At 37.8% G+C, this 19591-nt stretch overlaps 1 protein-coding gene across 1 annotated transcript in view; it reads left to right on the top strand.

The window, feature by feature from the left end:
- Window positions 1-19591, top strand: part of LY75 (lymphocyte antigen 75) — a 46130-nt gene that overhangs the window by 13119 nt on the left and 13420 nt on the right. The window contains exons 13-25 of the mRNA XM_048309704.1: window positions 655-797; window positions 6386-6467; window positions 7047-7118; window positions 8527-8650; window positions 9499-9534; window positions 9797-9972; window positions 10562-10626; window positions 11457-11533; window positions 12641-12777; window positions 13777-13882; window positions 15797-15957; window positions 16327-16456; window positions 18822-19048. Coding sequence (XP_048165661.1) covers window positions 655-797; window positions 6386-6467; window positions 7047-7118; window positions 8527-8650; window positions 9499-9534; window positions 9797-9972; window positions 10562-10626; window positions 11457-11533; window positions 12641-12777; window positions 13777-13882; window positions 15797-15957; window positions 16327-16456; window positions 18822-19048 — 1536 coding nt within the window. The remainder of the gene's footprint in view (window positions 1-654; window positions 798-6385; window positions 6468-7046; window positions 7119-8526; window positions 8651-9498; window positions 9535-9796; window positions 9973-10561; window positions 10627-11456; window positions 11534-12640; window positions 12778-13776; window positions 13883-15796; window positions 15958-16326; window positions 16457-18821; window positions 19049-19591) is intronic.

Consider the following 19591-nt stretch of genomic DNA (forward strand, 5'->3'; position numbering starts at 1 on the left):
GGGCAAGCATCCCAAAGGGATAGGTCTGTGCTGCTGTGCAGCATAGCTGTCCCATAGTTGATGGACATGACAGCTGGCCCTGGCAGATTCTCCACAGCTGTTGATGACCAAATGCAGCATGTCCGTGCAGAGAGATCGAGCTGATGGGAATTGTCCTGGACTGAAACCAGGGGGATCAAGTGGATGTGGTAGCTGAGATGTATGAGCCAAACTTGCACCTCTGATGCATACAGGTAGCCAAGGGTGTGCCAAAGAACTTTCTTCACCCGCAGCAGTCAAACAAGCCCAGTTTCAGTGAACATTAGGCTCTGTAGTTCCCCATAAATTTGGATGAACAACATCCCTTTAAGCTTATAACTTGACTTGCAGTTATGGAGTGAGCTGGCTGGTGGTTTCTAAAATTTTTCTGGTAAAGAAAAACAGGGAAAGTCTGTCATGTGGAATATGTTGTGTTTGAACAAATTTTGTCAGCTAAACTTCAGAGTCTGGCTGTTGTCAAACAAACTGAAAGAAAAATTGTTAAAAAGTCAAGTTCTCTCCCTGTGGAAATACCAGTTATTAAATCTCAGGTGACCATATTTTAGTAGAACAAGAGTGTTTTAAAAATACTGCCACGTGTGTCATTTTCTGCTCTGACATTTGGCTGTTGTGAAGTTCTTCCACAGTGAAAGAGTGCTGCGAACCAGGACCTGGGAAGAGGCAGAAAGGTTCTGTGAAGCCCTTGGAGGCCATCTGCCTAGTTTTAGCCAGTCAGAAGAAATCAAAGCACTTCATTCTATCCTGAGAAAAATGATCAGGTAACAAACTAGCCGTGTTCTAAGATTTTGATTCTGCAGTGGATCGCAAATGCTGCTGCTGACCCCAAATGGCAAATACGAGATAGTGTGACAACTGTGTTTCCCACAGAACAGCTAGATGTGGCATTTGAACTGCCTTGCTGGAAAATGTCAAGGGAGTACAGCTTGGGCAAATACTTCACATTGCTAGAGGCAGCACAGGAAGAGAAATTTATGTAATGGAAGATGCTGAAAGCAAATCTAAGTCTGTTGTTATAATACGTTTTTCCTTTGCTGTGTCGAACTTTGGCACAGCTAGATGGTAAATGTACCTATTCTTTACTGGTACATTCCTTAGAGATGAGTTATCATTTCAGTTTTTCAGATATGCCTCATTTTTATTCACGAAATGCTTCCTGACTAAACTGGGTGCTAACTTCTAAAAATGTGAATAATGTAGTGTCCAGCAATCTGGTTGGCACAGATCCTATTTGGCATAGTTGCACTAACACTATGTGGGCATTAGATGGGTGTGCTGAGTTTTCTGGTATCAACAGATTAAATGCTAAATAATTTATGAGTTTAAACCTTTATTTTTAATCAGATGAGCTGTCACTGCAAAACTTTATTAGGCATTGGTGTGATGTCAGATCCTTGTGTAATATGTTTTTTTGATTGACAGTCTGTTTTTTCAGAACTTTTGCCTGCTTAAACTCAAATGCTGCCAGTTACGTGATCTAAATTTTTTCATCAACAAACGAAATCAGGATTATTTCAGAAGCTGCCAGCATACAACACTGTGATTAAATTTTAAAACCTGATGACTGAAGAGGTGCCTTCTTGAGAAACCAGTGAACTTTTTTTAGAAGTGCACAAGTCATGAAAATTACTCAGTGTTTATGTTAAGAGGCAAAACCAAACTTGTATGCTCTATATATAGATAGTTTAGCTTGTGTAAAAGCCACTTGTGATTCCTTCGCTAAACTGGCTGAAGTCCCAAAATAAAATCAGTGCACAAATTATTTCTAGCTGTATTAAATGGTTTTGCAGTTATGAATTTTGTTTTAATGCACCTAATTGACTATGAAATGTGAATAGAGAAGCAACATTTTATTTTCCTACAAGTACTTGGAACTGCTTTGCAGCTTGCAGACTGTCTGAGGTATTAATTGTATTTTCTGTTAGGAATTTAAAGGTGGACACTTCTGTCTCTCCAGAGAGTCAGTTGACACACAATGCTCATGCATTTCCCATAGTTCAGAAATTTTGAACTTAGTCTGAAAGTAGTTAAGTCTCAGTATTTCAGTATTATTCCAGCAGAACTTAAAATGAGGGGCAATATATTGAGCCCGGTATAAGTTGACTCTGCAGTCAGTGTTGCAGTAACTGCTCATATCAAATTCAACTGAAAACACAGTATTTTCATCTGGGCTAACCCTTTTTCAGCACTTCAGAATATTCTGAACTGAAATACTACATAGTTGATATTGCCTGAGGTATTTTAAATAATGTTTGTTTGTTTAGATAACATGATGAATTGTTGAAGATAGTTATGCTTTTAAATTACTCAGAGGTGTTGATTACATAAAATATTTTGGAGGTCAAATGTCAAGGGTAGTTTATCTGAAAATCAAGCTCATTTGAGATAGGAGATAGGAAACCATGTGAATTATTTCACTGGGAGAAATCATGCTAAGGTGATACTAGATGTGATTAGCTGCTGGAGTGTGCTGGCATGCAGTTTGTTCGTGTTCCCTGTATTTACTCAGTGCAAAGTCTGACCTAAAGCATTCATTCAGTGCATTCATTTTGTCCTGGGGAAGGAGCCACACCTCAATTCTCTTGGTTTCGGGTTTTTTCCCCTTGCACAGTTCTCTGGTGACTCATTGAGAATTGTTTGTTTTTAAATGTTAGCAAGAGTCATTTTGGTTCACCAGGAAAAGGGCAGCTTGCCTAGTCCATTCTGTTCTTTACTCAGATTCCACCTTAGAGTCAAATAAGAGCCAAAATTGCTCCAGCCAAGTCAGGCTATTGCCATTGGAAAGGAAAATAAAATTTGCCTGCCAACCTTCTCCTGTCTGGAAGAAATAGGAGATAACCTCTTTTGACTTTAAGGGACATGATACAGGCAGAACAGATCCGGTTCAGTTACTTTCATTCTTTTGGACTGTGTTTGTGAGCATTCTGCAGCTTATAGCTGGCAGCAGTGCTGGACACAGGGAGAGAAATAGCTTTGACTGGTTAGAAGTAGCATTTCAGTGAGGACACCTTACTGGAAAGAAATCTAGGTTGCCTTATATATCAACAGCTCTGCTGCTATAACTGTTCTGAATCTAGAAAGCCTTACAAACACTTGAGTTTGAAAGAAAAAAGTCACCTTAACATAATGGCCAAAACAGCAATAAAGCTGAGATGCAAGTTGTAGTAACTGATTAATTCAGCTTCTCTTTTCTTCCACTCAAGAGCAGGTAATTAGCAGGGTGTGATTTAGCTAGTGCAGTAGCCTGTTAGTGGAGGCAGAACAGGGTGGCCAGATGGGCTTCATGCAGAGTTTTAGGCCAGCACTGCCTAAGATTAAACAGTGCCTTAAACTGCACCATTAAGGGGTTGGTCCAGATGTATACCTTGCCTCTTGTCAAGAACTAGGTTGACCTACAAGCAATCCCAAAAACTTCACTGAGGCTCTTCATCTTGTGTTGGAGCTGGCATAAAGGACACAGAAAATAATTTTCTATTTTGGCAGTTAGAATATGATTAGAAAAATTACGGGTTTATAGTCCCTTTGCAATCTGAACTGTATTTATTTGCTCCTGTAGTACTTTGACTTTTATGAATGTTTAGTTCTATGTGAAAGAATCTAGCAGGGATTGCTAGAGATTTAGGTCTTTCAGCGTCAATCAGTGTGGAGTCCATTGTAAAGCCCAAATTGCATGTATGTTTTAGTTTAAAACTCAGGATACTTCAGGTTTTTATAGGCAGTTCCAGGAGTGTAGCTCAAAGGACACCCTGTCACTGAAAAATCCATTTTGATATCAGTCCACAGGCTGAATTTTAAATGCTTTGCAATGAGGAGACAGATACTTGAAGAACAAGCAAATTCCTTGCTGCAAGCTTAATTGCAATAGAGAGTTTTAATTCATCTTTGTCTTAAATAGTTGGTGGAATTCTTTCCTGTGATGAGATGACAGTATAATTTCAGAGAGTTATCAGAACGCTTTACTGAAGCTTAAAGGTACTGTCAAGTGTAGTGTAGCAGTTACTAAATTACTCATGCTCATGTCTGAACAATTCCAAAGGAAGCAAAAGAGGCACATTAATGTGTAAGAGCCCAGTCAGCTGAAAACATTGTTCTGTTTGCAGGCTAGTAATTGTAAATTGGGAGATAAGCTGGAGAAATTCTTGACGTGGCACACTTTTTGTTTTCAATTTATTTATTATATAAAAGCCAAATACAAATTGAAAGAGTTTGAAAATTTGCTCTAGAGCAGTTGCTCAGGTAATTACTGCAAATCCTTTAGAAATTAGTGTCTCAAATGTTCTTTTTAGTAGATATTCCTGTGTGGTGATCAACTGCTTAAACTGCACTAAGTCTGTAGGTTACAGTTAGGAGGGGATGTCTGCTTCCTAATTGGAAGAACAGCCACAGAAAAATAAAGTCCTAAAGGCAAATAGCCAAAAGTCATTTAGCTGCTTGACAGCTGTGAATGTTTGGCTCACAGTTTTCCCTCTGCAGTGATATGGGGCATTTAGGCTCTTTGAAGGCTTCTTAGTTGTATCATTAAAAGGATTGATCAGTATGATAAAATCATACTAGAGTTATCACACTTCTCACCAATGTCAGAAAATTATTACTGGAGTTGAGAACAAAGAACAAAAAAATTAGATCTGTTGATGACTGATACTTTTCTTCCTAAAAGGAACTTCACCAAATAAAAAACTGTTGCCCTTCTTGGATTTCATGTACTTAGCTCACATACCCTGGGCTAAGCTGTTTCTTGGTGCTGCACCACCAGTATTTTCAGACTGTTCAGAATCTTTATGGTGATATGTGTGGAAAGCTAGTGGTACAGTTATATCAAAGACTTCCTTAATATTGCCCTGGGGTTTCATAACATTGCTTATGTGGGTGAGCTTGAGTCTGAGTCCATCCCTCTGAGTAATAAGGTAATTTTCATAAATTTTCTAAGTTCTGACTTCAGATCTCTAAGTTTGTCAGCACTACCTTCTGGGGAACCTTTTACAGACTCTGACCTCTGCTGGTCAGATGTCTCTGTCCAGTTTTGAACTTAAATTTATTTCTGAGTCGTGGTTCCTTCAGATGTGATGTCCTTTTTGCTCAAATCACTCCTCTTCTTGTGGATTTAGTCTTCTAAAATATTAAAAAGAATAATTAAATCCTTTCCCTCTCTTTCTTTGGGAAGACTAGACAAGAAAATCCTCAATCCTTATTAATAGCCTAAACTCTTTAATTTCTTCAAATGTCAGGTGTTCCTTCTCTGTATTTGTTGCATCATGATGGAGTAGTGCTCCTGATCCGGTTCTGCAGGAGCCCTGTACTGTGGCATCAATGCTTTACTATCGCCGTCAGACCACCTTGAGGAGAGTGCCTTTTCCACAGCTCTTTTGCAATTGGGTTTCATGTAGTCTGTGATTTTATAGAAAACTCATGGTCTTTCTCCCCTCTGCTGCTTCCAGCTGATACTGTCATTCAGAGAAGTGTCTACTGACTTTCTTGGGCAGAGTAGCAGATTGGAGTGCAATATCATAAGGTTCAGTACCCCACACAAATGTGAATCTTTGAGAACTTCAGTACAAAACTAACCTTGCAGTTGGACTAGCACCTTTAACTTTTTTATAGCATCTTTATATTCATCAGCAAAAGAGTATGGTAAAGGTTCTTACTGCAGATTTGAGTATTTACATTGTAAACCTGTTTTTTTCAGGTAATTTTGTGTTTTAGAACACAAGTGAAATTTTAGATTTAAGTGTCTGCTGCTTTTGAAAAATGAGGAAGCAAAATCTAGGAAAACACCCAGTTCTGATTGAACTAAAATTTCTGTTGCCACTTGTTCATGCAACCATTGAAGTCAGTGTTGTTAGGTGCTCATTTATGTCTACATCTCATTTATGAAGGTGTGTAATTGAAATACGGTTTTGCCCAGGTTTAGTGTGTTTATATCACTGACAAAGTTAAGGGAAACATGCCAGTTCTTTGAATAGAAGCTTTTGTGTGGTTTGAGGAAGAGTGTATTTGAGCTGATGATATTTGAGAGATAGCCCAAGGTGGACAAGAGAAAGGGAACCAAACCATATAAACACTGTGTGTGATCCTGGAAGAAAAGTGTAGAAAAGAGACCATTATATCATGTGACAACTGATGAAGTGGTGATGCAGCCCACAAAGGAATTACCTGTTTTAGTTAGGGTTTTTTCTGTACAGAAGAGGTCCTAGCCCTTACATCTGTTTTCTCTTTGAACTGCTACAACTTGCAGTAGTAGAACCTTGGTTTTGCTGCTTGGTCTTAAGTAATGCCATGCCATAGGTCAGTCTTCCTATTAAATGAGCTGAATCATATGCTTGGTGTAAGATTGTATCTTGTTTATTTACAGCAATGACAGATGGGTCTGGATTGGAATGAATAAGAGGAGTCCTGATTCTTTGGGAACCTGGCAATGGAGTGATAACAAACCTGTAAGTTAACTTTTAACCAGGAAATGTCATGTACTGATTTGTTTCAACTAGGACTGAATTGAAAGTAAATTGATAAATATTTTAATTAAAGTATGTCAGGTCTTTCAACAGATTAATAATTCAGAAGAAGACTGTGCACGTAAGAGCTGCCATCCAAGCAGATTTCCAATTAAAAACATATCTTTAATAAGGTTATCCTGATTTCCATCTCCATTATATTAAAATAATTTCACAGAAATATAGTAGTAAACATCCAAGAGCTAGTGGAGAGAACAAGGTGTCTTCATGCCACAACAGAAGGGAGGGTTTATCCGTTCACTTCCTTGTTATGTCAGACTTTTCCAAAAATATCTTCTTCACTGTAATTGTTTCATTTGGCTGAGATTGGGAGCTCTCCCCTTCTCCTTCCTGCCCCCCCAAGCAGATATGGAGACTCAAAACTGAAGGAGTAGCTGTCATTCAAGACACAGTTTAATAGTAATAAACATAATGGGATTTCAGGTTTGAATGGTTGTCTCTTGGGATTGCCTCAGCGAAGTGTCAAGTGCTGATTCTTTCACCCTGTCCCTCATCCTGTAGGTAACCAGTGTTGTTATGCCACTTGACTACCTGGAAGATGAGTATGATACAAGAGACTGTGCTGCATTAAAGGTTAGTTTCAAGGTTTTTAATAATGTGTGTTTTTACTTGGAAGTACTTGGAAAAAATACTTTTTCTAGTTGTATACTGAATTTAGGTATAGATGTTTTCTTAGTGTAGTGAAAAAGCTGTAGTGTTCCCTTTATCCATCTACACTTATTACAAACTTTCCCTTAATCAAGTATTTTTTTATGATAAGTGCTGTGCTAATGATAACCTTTCATAGGACTTCTTTTGAACCTTTTTAACTACAAAATATTTTAGTCACAGTGCTGTTCTGTATTGTATAATGCCATACTATGGATCTCTTGTATATTACACGTAATTCTGAAGGATGTGTCATGGAGTCTAAAACAAAAAAGCACAGAGAGCCCTACCTAACTTTTAAAATCTGTATTAGCTTTTCTTAACTGCACATTAAGAAAAAGTTTGAAACCTGAAAAAGGGAAATGGCAGTAGCCAGGATAGAGCATATGTTTGTGTTTATTGTGTGTATTTCCTTGTTTACTTGTGAAATAGACTGTACATGCTGTGTTGGTTTCTAATTTCAAATGTCAGACCTCAGCTTGATTCCTGATTAAGCTCTTCAGTACTTAATTTAGTCTTGATGGCATGAGTTTTAAAATAGCCTTTAATTTTTCTGAAGTATCATCTGACTTTTTGCTTGATCATTCCAGTACCTGCCATCCCTTTTAACCTAAATAGAACCACCTCTGCTTTTAGGATTTACTGGGGGAAAGGATAATTGCATCCCTGTGCTTCTGTTCACAGCCATTTCCCTCATTTGCTTCTCCTGTGTTCATGACCCCAGACTGAGAAGCTGGTCAGCATTGTGCTCCTAAAATTTTAGACAAAGGAGAGCACTTCGAAGGGAATGCTGTGAACATAGTAACTTTCCTACTTGCCAGTTACAGATATGTTCCTTCACTAAATGATAAAAAATTCTCCTTACTGGAGAGACCAGCAAGAGTGAAGTCAGTTCTTCAAGCTTGATTGTAAAAAAAAAAAAATCTTAAATAAGAAAGATTGTTTCTGTGTCAGTTCAGATGGTTTCTTCTTTTCAGCAGAAATGAGAATCATTTCAGGGGAACAAGTTGCTTGTGTAGATAATAAACATTGATGAGAACCTGTGCACTACAAAAACCCTAAGAAGCATTATTGCTAGAAAAGACTTTTAGGACATTTGTATGTTGACTGACCTTAAGCCCTTTACGTAATTGCTTCACAGCGTTAGCTAACATGGAGAGTTATAGTTGAAGTTACAGCTTTATCTGCTCTTTTATTTGCAAAATAAATTGTATGACTAACAACACAGTAAAATACACTGACTTTGCCAAAGTATCTTTTTAATACAGTTTAATTTTACATTTCAAAGGCCTATGCTGTACTAACTCAGTTCTCTGTTTCTACTTGTATACAGACCTCACAGTTTTCACGGAGATCATTTTGGAGATTTTATTTCCATGAAGGCAGAGACCTGGAATTTTACTTCAGGCCTTTTGATTGTGAAGCTAAACTTGAATGGGTCTGCCAGATAACAAAAGGTAAACTGCAGTTACATCCATTTATTCATATAAAAAGTTTAATACAATGAGTTGTCATTATTGCCCCATAAAAGAAACTTTGGAAACAATATTTTATTGCTTCCTCTCTGAACTGCTAGGAGTATAGTACATGAAATGTCTTACTGGTGTCACATACAAACAGATGTACACTTAGAATATTCAAAACTAGATCAGAAAATGACCCTGAGGAGGATGCAGTATCACTGTTTCCATATTCTTTCTAGTCCCCTGAAGTGAGAAGTGGTTTTTTGTGAGGTGATATAAGCCACTGAGTTGCAGCATTTGTGGACTTTACTTAATCTTTCTTAGTGATATTTGTTACTAAATCAGCAGATATCTTGGGTGTACAGTTTGCTTCAACCTTAGGTGAGCTAGCCTTGTTCTGGTAAAACTGGTGTACCAGCTTCTCATTGTAGTGAGAAAGAGGAGCGGGAGTACAAAAGAATGGCGTGGCACATCTGCACAGATTGAGGTTTTTCATGCAGTATGAAATGTAATCCAGTAGACTTTTACATTTCGGTTGTTCATTAAAAGGTATTTCAGGGGATAAAACTTTCTTGTTGGTGTGAGATACTGATAGATATACTACTTTGATGCTTGAGAGATAAAAGAACCACAGATGTGTAAGGTGGAGATATGCAGTACTTCCATTAATTTCTTATCATCTCATTTTAAACTATTAAACCTGTGTATGATTTCATTCTCCTTTTTTTTTTTTCCATCACGAATACTGAGAAGTATGAGTACTAACCATCAATTCTATTATTGATGGCCACAGTTTTGTTAGAGGGTGAAATTGGTGACTTTTCCTTTTTTCCTCTGGACAGGTAGCACTCCAAAGACACCAGAGTGGTATATACCAGGTAATTGGACTTCTTTTGTATTTTTCCACTATGTATATAGGGTTGTTTATATTCAGTATCTTTCCTTAGTTTTGTTACATTGCTACTGCAATACCTGTTTGATACCAGGAAAGGTTATGACTGATTTGATTTTGAGAGAGTTCAAAATGCAGAGTGTTGACTCTTCCCAGTGTCAAATTGAGATTTCTTAATACATTCAGAAAAAGAAAGGATTTGTTTTTCAGACTTTATTTCTTACTCAGGTGGTATTTCTTCCATGTAGATGAAATTGGAATTCATGGAGCCCCGCTTGTTGTTGATGGAGCAGAGCTATGGTTTGTACCAGATAAAAACCTGAGCTACCAGGAAGCTATTTTCTACTGTCAAAAAAATGATAGTGATTTAGCCTCTGTGGAGTCTTACCCAAAACTCAGGACAATACTATCTCAAATAGAAAAGGTAAGGGGGTGTAATCTGTTTTCACAGTTACTTTTCATTGCAGGGAAATTTACTTGCCAAATTTTCCAATATAAGAAAATGTTAATCCTTAATTTTTTTTTTCCCTGTTGGCCTTAGTGGTTTTCAATTGTACTTAAAAGGAAAAGATGAGATAAAAGAGAATTATTTTAATGGTAGTCAGGTAAAAGAATTTTTAAATTTAAAAGTAGGTTTAATAACACTAAAAAACCCCAAAACTCTCTGAATGGTCAAAAAGTGTCATAGCAGGACCACCATGTAAGCATTGCATTGTCTGCAAATATTTCATTAACAATCCTGCTGGTTCTTAATTTTATGCACAGGACAACATACAATTTTTCACCTGGTGAGAGGATTTAATTAGAAATGCATGGTGGTCTGATAGGTTTTATTGAAAGGGGTTTGTGGTGTTCATAGCATGAAAAAACATTCTTGTAAAGCATCTGAGAAAAACATCTCAACTTTCAGTACCTCGGTGACTAATTTTGTCACATTGTTCTATCTTTGGTAGAGTCAGGAGCTCTTTCTCTGTGGGTTGTAAAATACTGGGTTTTGTTCTTTATTTCCACAGTTATCAAACAGTGAACAGAAGTGGTGGCTGAAGTTTATTGATTATGGCTACAGCTATCATTCACCGTACGTAGAATAATTATGAGATGCTTTATTGTAAGCTTTTTTTGATGTGCTTTTTAGGAATTGTTAACTAGAGTAGTTAATTAATAGTAATTTTATTATAACTGGATGAGTAATCCTTGTGTGTCTTATCATAGCCTCTAGATTTTGGGCTGTTGGACTTAGGCGTCTTAGTTTTGTTGTGTGAATCCTTGAAATGTGTGGTCCTAGTAGCTAACGTATTCCCTTGATCTTTGAAATGCTTATATCAGGGTTTTAAGCCCACTTCTATGTTCTGTTAACACTTGGAGAACTGGCAAAAAAAAATGCCCAGTCTGTTGACTCTGAGGATTGAAGAATACCCCAAAACAGGGAACCAGGAATTGGTTTAAGACATTACTCTTTTAGTTAGGTAATGCCAAAGTCTTGGAGGGCTTTTCGTATAGCCTTGTAGAGTTGGGATGACTCTCAGCAAATCTTGCATCATTCCTTTCTTGGCTGCAGAGAAGATTCACTGGCTTCCTGCAAGGGAAGTCCTTCACTTTCCAAAATACTATAGCAATGTACTATTGTGAAAAGAAAACCAGGGCTATTTCCTACTCCTTGTCCTGACAATGTGTTGTGATTGCAGCATGGTGATAAATAACCTCATTCTGCACATCTCAACACAGTTAATTTGGGCATGATACATAAGTACTGAACCTACCACATATTTATTCCTAGCCTAGTTTTTGTAGGGCATCTAGAAACAGTTAATAGCCCAAATTTTTGTTTGCACTGGTACTGTTGCTATCAGACCTTCTCTCTGAAGGTCACATTGGATTGGAGATTAACTCTAAAATATTTATATCCAGTTTACAGTTATTTCCACGCTTCCATGATAGATTGCTGAGAGATTGCTGGTATATTTCCAGAAAGAACTGGTATAGAGGTAAGGCTGGTTTTGTTTTTTCACCCCCTCTGTCTTTGTTGTGTTTATTTGAAAAGAAAAAAAGAAGTAGTTACTGTTCTACCCAAACTCTTCTATTGAATGCAAATTGATACTGAATTAGGAGTGGATGGCTTCTTCATGATAATCTGATTGACTGTTGAATCATTTATTACTTCCTCATGGTAGAAGCCATGGTAATATTTCTTAATGACCAGAGGTAAACCTGAACTCAAACGACAAATTTTTATGATTGATAGATTGACACTCCTTTTGCAACAGAAATTAATTAGGTGAAATCTGGTTTTGGTGGCTACCTTTCTGTGTTTATGCTACATATTCTGAGCTCTGGAGTTTGTCTGAGAGTTTTTAGTTAGAGAGGTTGACTCTATACTTGCAACCATGTATATACATCTGGAGACACAAATTCCATTAACTATTAGAGTCATATTGTGAGAAATACATAAAGGAATGAAAAAGCCACCTGGTGGTACTGGAAGCTTATTATTTCCTTTTTTCAATGCTGTTTTATGTCGAGGAAAATGTATAATCTCCAGAGAACAAGAAGCTCCTCCTGCCTTCTACCATTTCCATGTAAAGCATGTTTTCCCCATTATTCAGTTGTTTGCTGCTGAATTGTTTTCATCTCTATTAGCCAAAAATTGCTCTTGACTAGGAAGTCAGTCCATTCATGACTAAAGGAGTCATGTAAAGCAGTACAGAGCAGATGCTCTCCATGTAGATGTTAAAGGATTCTTTTGGGCTTTTTTTGACATTTAGGCACACCCTCTTTGCCAGAATGTGAGGTTAGTCCTCATATACAAAATCTTTTTTCGTTATTTTTCTGTTTTCAAGTTGTGTCTGCCTGTATGAGGTATTAATACTGGAAGTAAGAATGAGACTCTGGATCTTTACTGTCTGATAAAATGATTTATGCTTGTCTTTTGCTCTACTGCTATTTTTAATGCTTTAAATTGCACGGTAGTTCACTGTGGTGGCACCAAAAATTATTTCCCTTCAGACTGGTCTTTGTCATGTCATAAAGTATGGATAGCAAATGGAGTGTGATAGGCATTGCCATAAGTGTTTTTAAAACTTCTATTTCTGCAGACTACCCAGTTAACTGTAATGTGAAACTGCCCTTCATCTGTGAAAAAAATAATGCCTCCTTACTAGAGAAACATGATCCCAGTTACCGCCCAGTCAGAGGAGGTTGCCCTAAAGGCTGGCATCAGTTCCGGAATAAGGTACAACGATAATACAGATTCATCATCCTTGCCTGTTCTTCGTGGTCCAGTAAGGTGGAATGCCTTTCTAAAAGAAAGGAGGAGGTAGCCCCTCTGTTGAGGAATAGACTAGAAAGAGGCTTTTGAAAACTAAGTGCAGTGATTAAAATAATCTCTTCCCCTTTTGTCCCTTATTCAGGATTGATGGTTTCTTAAATTCAGAGCATTCATTTTCAGGTTTTTTTGCTTTCCCATCACCACATGTTTAGGTCCAAGAACATTGGTTGTATTGCCTAATCTTGGGCTTCAACTTCAAATGAAGAAAAGGATTAGAAAGTGAGAGGATGAGGTTTCTGTGGCAGAAGCATGTTGTTTCTCTTCTGGAGTAATCACAGGCAGGCAGCAAGTTGGCAGACACTGTTTCCTAAGTTACCTTAAGGATTTAACTCACTTAAGACTTAGTGAGCAGCTTTTAAGAATTAACCAGCCTGGTCAGAAGCCACAGTATAGTGTATTTCAGTACTACATTTCAAGGCAGTCATCTAAAGTGTTAGTGAGGCTCATTCCTGTTGTTTGGTGCACCATTATTCTGTACAAGTGTATCAGCTCTGCACATTACATTGTGCCAAGGTTTGCAAATTTACTTCACATCATTGCAGAGTAGATCTTGGAGTTGCCATGTAGTTTTTCCCCAAAGGTAACTCATTACAAATTCCTGGCCAGCACTCTCTGACTGTAGAGTTCGCATGTGAGTTCTCATTCCTAAAATGATTCTGATGTAGCAAATAAAAATTACTGAATAGGAATGAGGAGTTAGTCAGTGGGATCATTTTATATTTAGCTACTCTGTTGAACCTAATAAATGCTTGCAGCTAGTATCAGGTCCCTTGCTTTCTGCAAAAATATTTATGTGTTATCACAGAAAATGAGAAGTGAGTTTTTAGGGTTGGTTTATATATTGATTTATGTCTTAGGCAGAATGGTATGATGAAAATAATTTTCATTATGTTTATTTTGCAGTGTTTTCTAAAGATGAAACCTGAACATTTAACATTTAGTGCAGCTAATGAAAAGTGTGTAACTTTTGGAGCCTCTCTTCCATCTATCTCAGATCAAGCTGACCAAGGTACGGTGGTGAACTGAGGGCATCTTAGTATGCAGCTTCTCTTCCAGATTCAGAACAGTTCTGCTTAAGAACTTGAGCATAAATCACTTGGTTATCCACAGGCATACTGGGAGCTTTCTAAAAATACAGGACTGGTTAAAAATGTGTTATGTGTTGCTTGCATCACTGGAAACATAACGTGGAAATGCAGCCAGGAGACATTTGAACCAGTTTGAAGAGCAGCTTTTCTGTATGATCTTAACCTGTTATAAAAAGAAAAAAGTTGCAAAACTGTTATAAAAACAAAAGTTGCATTAAGAGTTGAGCATAAAAGGGTCATCACCAAATGAAGAATTGTTTGGCTTTGCAAGCTAAAACATAACTGAGACTGTAGACTTTGCACTGTGAAAAACCACCTTAGGAGCTGCTTCCAAGAGAAGCTCAGCTGTGTGTGTGGGATTGAGGTGGCAAACACAATGCCAGATGGGGCACAGGACCCTCTGTGTCTGTGTGTGCCGAGCAGCTTAATGTGGCAGTGTGTCCAAACTGTGAGCTCTTCAGGACACTGATGAGAGGATGTAAAGCAGGAGGACTGGAAAACAGAACTGTTTCACCTCTCTTAACAACTGAAGTCAATGAGAGAAATGCAGTGAGGAAGAAATGGGTTCCCATTGGCCGCAAGTAATGTTCAGCAATAAACCACTGAATGATATGGCTGAATTTGCAGCTGTGTTCTTGTGGATAGTTAAGAGTTCTCAGAGGGTGTATCTGAAGTAGCTCAGTTGAATTCTGCAGTGCCCACAGTGCATATTTTCTTTACAAGCAAAAAACCTCTTGCCAAACAAAATAGGGTAGGTAGACTAGAGAAGTCTCTAGTGTACCTGCAGGCAGCAGCTTAATGGTAATTTTTTTTTACTGCTGTTCTTGGGGAGGAATAGGGTTATATACAGGAATGTACATGTCTCAGGCCTGCATGTTTTTGTATGCATTTAAGGTTGGGAAGGCACAGCCATTCTGAAATGTTAAGAAGCAGAATCCCTTGTGTGATTGGGGTTGTCTGGAAGTGTTTGCTATTATGTCTTGCTTGTTTTTCTTTTCTCTGTGTAGTGGAGACCACCTATATGGAAAGAAGACACAGTCCTCTTAAAGTGCGCTTCTTTCTGTAGGCTGCCTCTACTCCTCCTGGTGGCATTAGGGGCTAGCTCTGACATGCAAATCTACAGTGGCTTTGTCTCTCAGAAAATAGGCTGTGACTAGTCTGGCATGTGACCAATAGTTAAAACATGTCAGCAGTAGCTAATTAGATAGCTTCAATTTGTCTTCTTAAACTAGTCAAGTTTAGTGAATGCTTTTGGTGCCTGGGGGGTTACCAATGCCCATTGTTTCTTGCCAGAATGCTCCCTAAGAGGGGTCTGATTTAAGGTTTGCCTGGCTGAATTTTTTTTCAACTAAATCTCATTTCCTTTGACATGTCCTGCTTTCTCTGATGGTGGGGTGGACAAACTCTGCCAGAATCCAAAAAATGTTCTGATTTATGGTTTGTAAGAGAGAAAGATGGGAGATAAGACTCCGTCCATCAATTCAGAAAGGGCAGCGAGACAGTAGAAGATCTTGCAGGCTTGTGGAAAAGCAGCTTCTTAAATTTGTGTGTAAGTAAAAGACTCCAAATTATGGGCAAAGGAACAGGTTAAATCCACTGTCTTCTCCTCAGCTCAGAATTTGAAGGACAAGTACCAATAGCCTGCTTCTTTCAGATAAAATCAATATGAAAGGTGTTATCATGGAAGGAAGGGATTATAAGCATTTGGCAATCATGAAGGGCTGGAAAAATTAAATTAATAGAAACGGGGATTGCATTGTCTTACTTAAGTGAAGTATTCTTTCAGATGTTGTTTTTCTAACCACAGTATGTACATTTACTGTTCTGTCCAACAGATTATATAACATCCTTGCTTCCTGGCCTGCCAAAAGATATTTGGATTGGTTTACAGTTCCTGTTCAGTACAAGGGAAAACAAATGGATAGATGAGAGTAGACTGTTGTATAGTAACTTTCACCCACTCCTGACAGGAAGATTAAGGAAAATTCCACTGGATGTAAGTTCTGACTTTTGATTTCTCTTGCCTATTGAGTAATGAAGTTTGGAATAGTGTGTCAAAAAACCCCCCATGTAACAGACCAAATTCCCCAGTTAGTCATTTTAATTGGCCAACAGGGTGGTTGATAGTACTGGAGTTCTGTTTACCTTTACTTACAGCTTCTGAAATGTATTTAGCTTAGGAAAACTTTCTGAGTCCAGGCACCTGGTAGTGTTTGTAAAACAGGTAATCTGTATTGCACCACTCCTTTGAAACTTCTTAAACAAGTTCAGACAGCTGGGGTTCTTCTAGACTCCTATTACTTCACCTCTACACAAGTATGTTTATGCCTTATTTGAGTCTGATAAGGATATTTCTGTTTCTCAGCTTTTTGATGAAGAATTTAACAATCAGTGCGGTGTAATCCTCAATGATCCCAAATCACAGTATGTTGGAACATGGAATTTCACTGCTTGTGCTGACAGGCATTTTTTGGGTATATGCCAGCGGTCTGTAGGTAAGTCTGAAGAGTCAAAACAAATTGCAGCCAGAGTTTAAACTTAAGGTGCATGTGCCAGGAGACTTTAATGCATGTAAATTATTTCACTTGAAGACCAAGATTCTTTTAGAGACTGAGCAGGTAAATTTTAGACAAGCAGAGTGTAGAGGAGGATCTGGGGCCTATTTTGTCAGCCATTCAGAATTTTCCCTATTGTTTTTCATAGGCCAGTTCAGGGAGAACCTATTTTCCTGAGAGACTTTGTGTGGTTTCAGTGGAATTATACTTCAGTAGACGGGTCTTTAATGTTCTGTGGGTATAGAGGTCATGTACGTCAAGGGATAGAACAAGTGACTCCTTTTTCCTTTTCAGAACTGTGGAAGTGAGAAGCCCTAGGAAGGAATCTCCCAATATTTATATCCTCCTTAAATATATCCTCTATCCTTTAGTTCTGTGAGAATATAAGGTATCACAGACTCTTAATGTTGAAATTGGTCTCTCCCCAGAGCAAACTTGAGAGTTGGTGTGAGTGGGATTTTTTAATCTGAACTAAAAATAATATTCAGATGTACCCATGTGGGTTGGCCAATACCAATTACTGGAATAAGATCAAACACATATAGTTATTATGTGTATTTAATTACTGCTATGGGCTAATGTTCAGCATACCCACTTCTGAGTAGGTTCCTTTATATAAATAATCCTTTTAAGTCATGAACATGCTATCGTCTAAAAAAAAAATCAAACACAAAGAAACTTAGGTGTACAAAACGCCCAAGACTATGCCCACCTTCTTCATTCTCAAGTAGGCAGAGATTTCCACTTCCCACCCCCCCACCTCCATTTAACGTACAAAGTCTTCTTTACTTCAGTGCCAAATACTTCAGAAATTCCAAGCATTGAGATTAGAAGTCTGGATGAAAGAGATGTCATAAAAATGTGAAAAGGAGATTTTTATGAATCTAAGGTTGACAATGTATCTGTTTATATCAATATCTTAGTAGTCTGGAGTGACTAAATACTCAACGTTTCTTTGCCACAGCTGTAGAAGGTGTAATGAGAGGTTTTCGGACTGACAGAGAATGTGTCTTGCTGTGGTCTAGTCTTAAACTGTTAGGTATCTAAGGATAGTTTGTGTTGGGAGGGACCTCAGCAGGTTGTAGGGACAGTTGTGAGAGAGTCCAAGTTGTCTAGGGCCTTATAGGGAAAAAGATGATTCATGTTCATTGGAAATCTTGGCATGATTGTGATTTGCAGAATTTCTTGAGATGGTAATCATCAGCAATTATTTTTTCAGAAAGGAACACTTCACTTACTGCCTTGTTTGCAATTTAGTACCTCTTGATGTGTGATGGCACCCTGGGCTCCATGGTTCTCTTCTGTAGCTGTTTACTAAGTGAAAGCATTTGGCAGCAGACAGAAATCACTTGAAACAATCTGTTTCAGCCTTTTCAGTTTTCTGATCTATTGAAAGCTGTAAATATCAAATGAATATTGTGTTTTTGTCATCTTGTGTTTTGGAAAATGGCCCTGTCAGCCTATCAATCAGCCATTTATATACTGTTATTTATAGAGTGATGCCTGCCCCCACCCCTTGCAAGCCTTTTTCTACTTCAAATATTTTAAATAGCAGGAGGGTTCTGCCTTTTGCAGAACGAATTTATTTTTGGTTGTATATTTTGGGGTTACCATTTGTACACTTTAATTTACCACCCACAGGAGTATTTGCACCTTCTATTAGCTGCGTAGCCATGCATCACTGAGCTGTGTGCCTTCGGGTGTGGTGCTGGTAACTGTGATAACGTTCCATGCTTAGAGCACAAATAGTGAATTATATCCCGCCCTATGCAAGGTGGATTTTCTGTAATTAGTTAAGCGGAGGCAAAATCAGTTCTTGCTATATTCGTGGATGGCAGTAAGGAGTTCTGGGACTGTGCTGTACCAAGATCTGCATAGACAAGTTTTGTGGCCCATTAGATTTGCATAAGCATAAATCCATAGGCTCCACAGAGATAAATGAGTCAAGTTTAGCTGTTGCTATATTACAGCAGAGAGCACTTGCTCTCTCCCGTTTGTATATAATTAAAGTTATAGAATGTGTTTTTAATTCAGTAATTTATTTAGCAGTTAGTTAAAAATAACATATAAAAAGGTGTGAACCTAAGTTGAAAATAATAATTATTTTTTAATATATGTTTTTCTATCTAAGGTATCAAAGATGTTTGCTTCCAACTATAATTATCAGCACAATCTACTATCTAAGATTTGTTTTTTTCCCCAAGTGTAATCCAACAGGCTTTTTGATTGTTACAGAGACATTGGGAGTTTAAAATGTGTTACAGTATTTAACTACCTAATTACTGGATTTCTTTCTTATGTATAGAAACTGCTGATAACCAGACAGAACAAGTCATTAATGAAACATTGAGCTATCAAAATGTTCAATACATGGTAATTCTGAAGAATTTGTCCTGGAATGATGCAATGGCTGCATGCATAAATAACAAGATGCAGCTGGTTAGCATCACAGATCAGTTCCAGCAGGCTTTTCTTGCTGTTCAGGCTGCTCTTCATAACTACCCACTCTGGATTGGACTCTTCAGCAGAGATGTAAGTTTTGTTTTTTCCTCACACTCTGTCTTAAGGTAATTTTTACAGTTGCGTGAAGCAAAACCTGAGTTAAAGAAATGCAATGACAAATTAGTTTCTGGGCTAACTGTTTTCATTTAGGGATAACCATCTGGAGTGTCACAAGATAAATGTTTTAAACCATCAGTTCTCCAAGTTACGTAGTTCTTGAACTCCACTGGATGAATTGATGATGATAAAATTATTTTAAAAGACCATGAAAGGATATATTATAGGGTGTCTCTTTTGTTAACATATGAGTAATTAGTGTTGCCATTTAATATCATCACCACTGTTTACAGTACCACCCTAGAAAGATGACCCAAAAACCTGTTTTGGAAGGGAGAAACTAGAAGTGGCAAATAAAATTCAAAATGAATCATTGAATACTTGTGAACATACATTTCTGAAGTTTAACTTAGATTCTGTTGTTACTTCATGTTATTTCTGCCCATGTTTTGAGTTTGAGGGAGGCATCTCTGATACAGGTCAGTGGGTTTTTCTTTCTCCCTGTGGGTTTTTTTT

Source organism: Corvus hawaiiensis, chromosome 7 (genome assembly GCF_020740725.1).
Source record: "Corvus hawaiiensis isolate bCorHaw1 chromosome 7, bCorHaw1.pri.cur, whole genome shotgun sequence".
Lineage (NCBI taxonomy): Eukaryota > Metazoa > Chordata > Aves > Passeriformes > Corvidae > Corvus > Corvus hawaiiensis.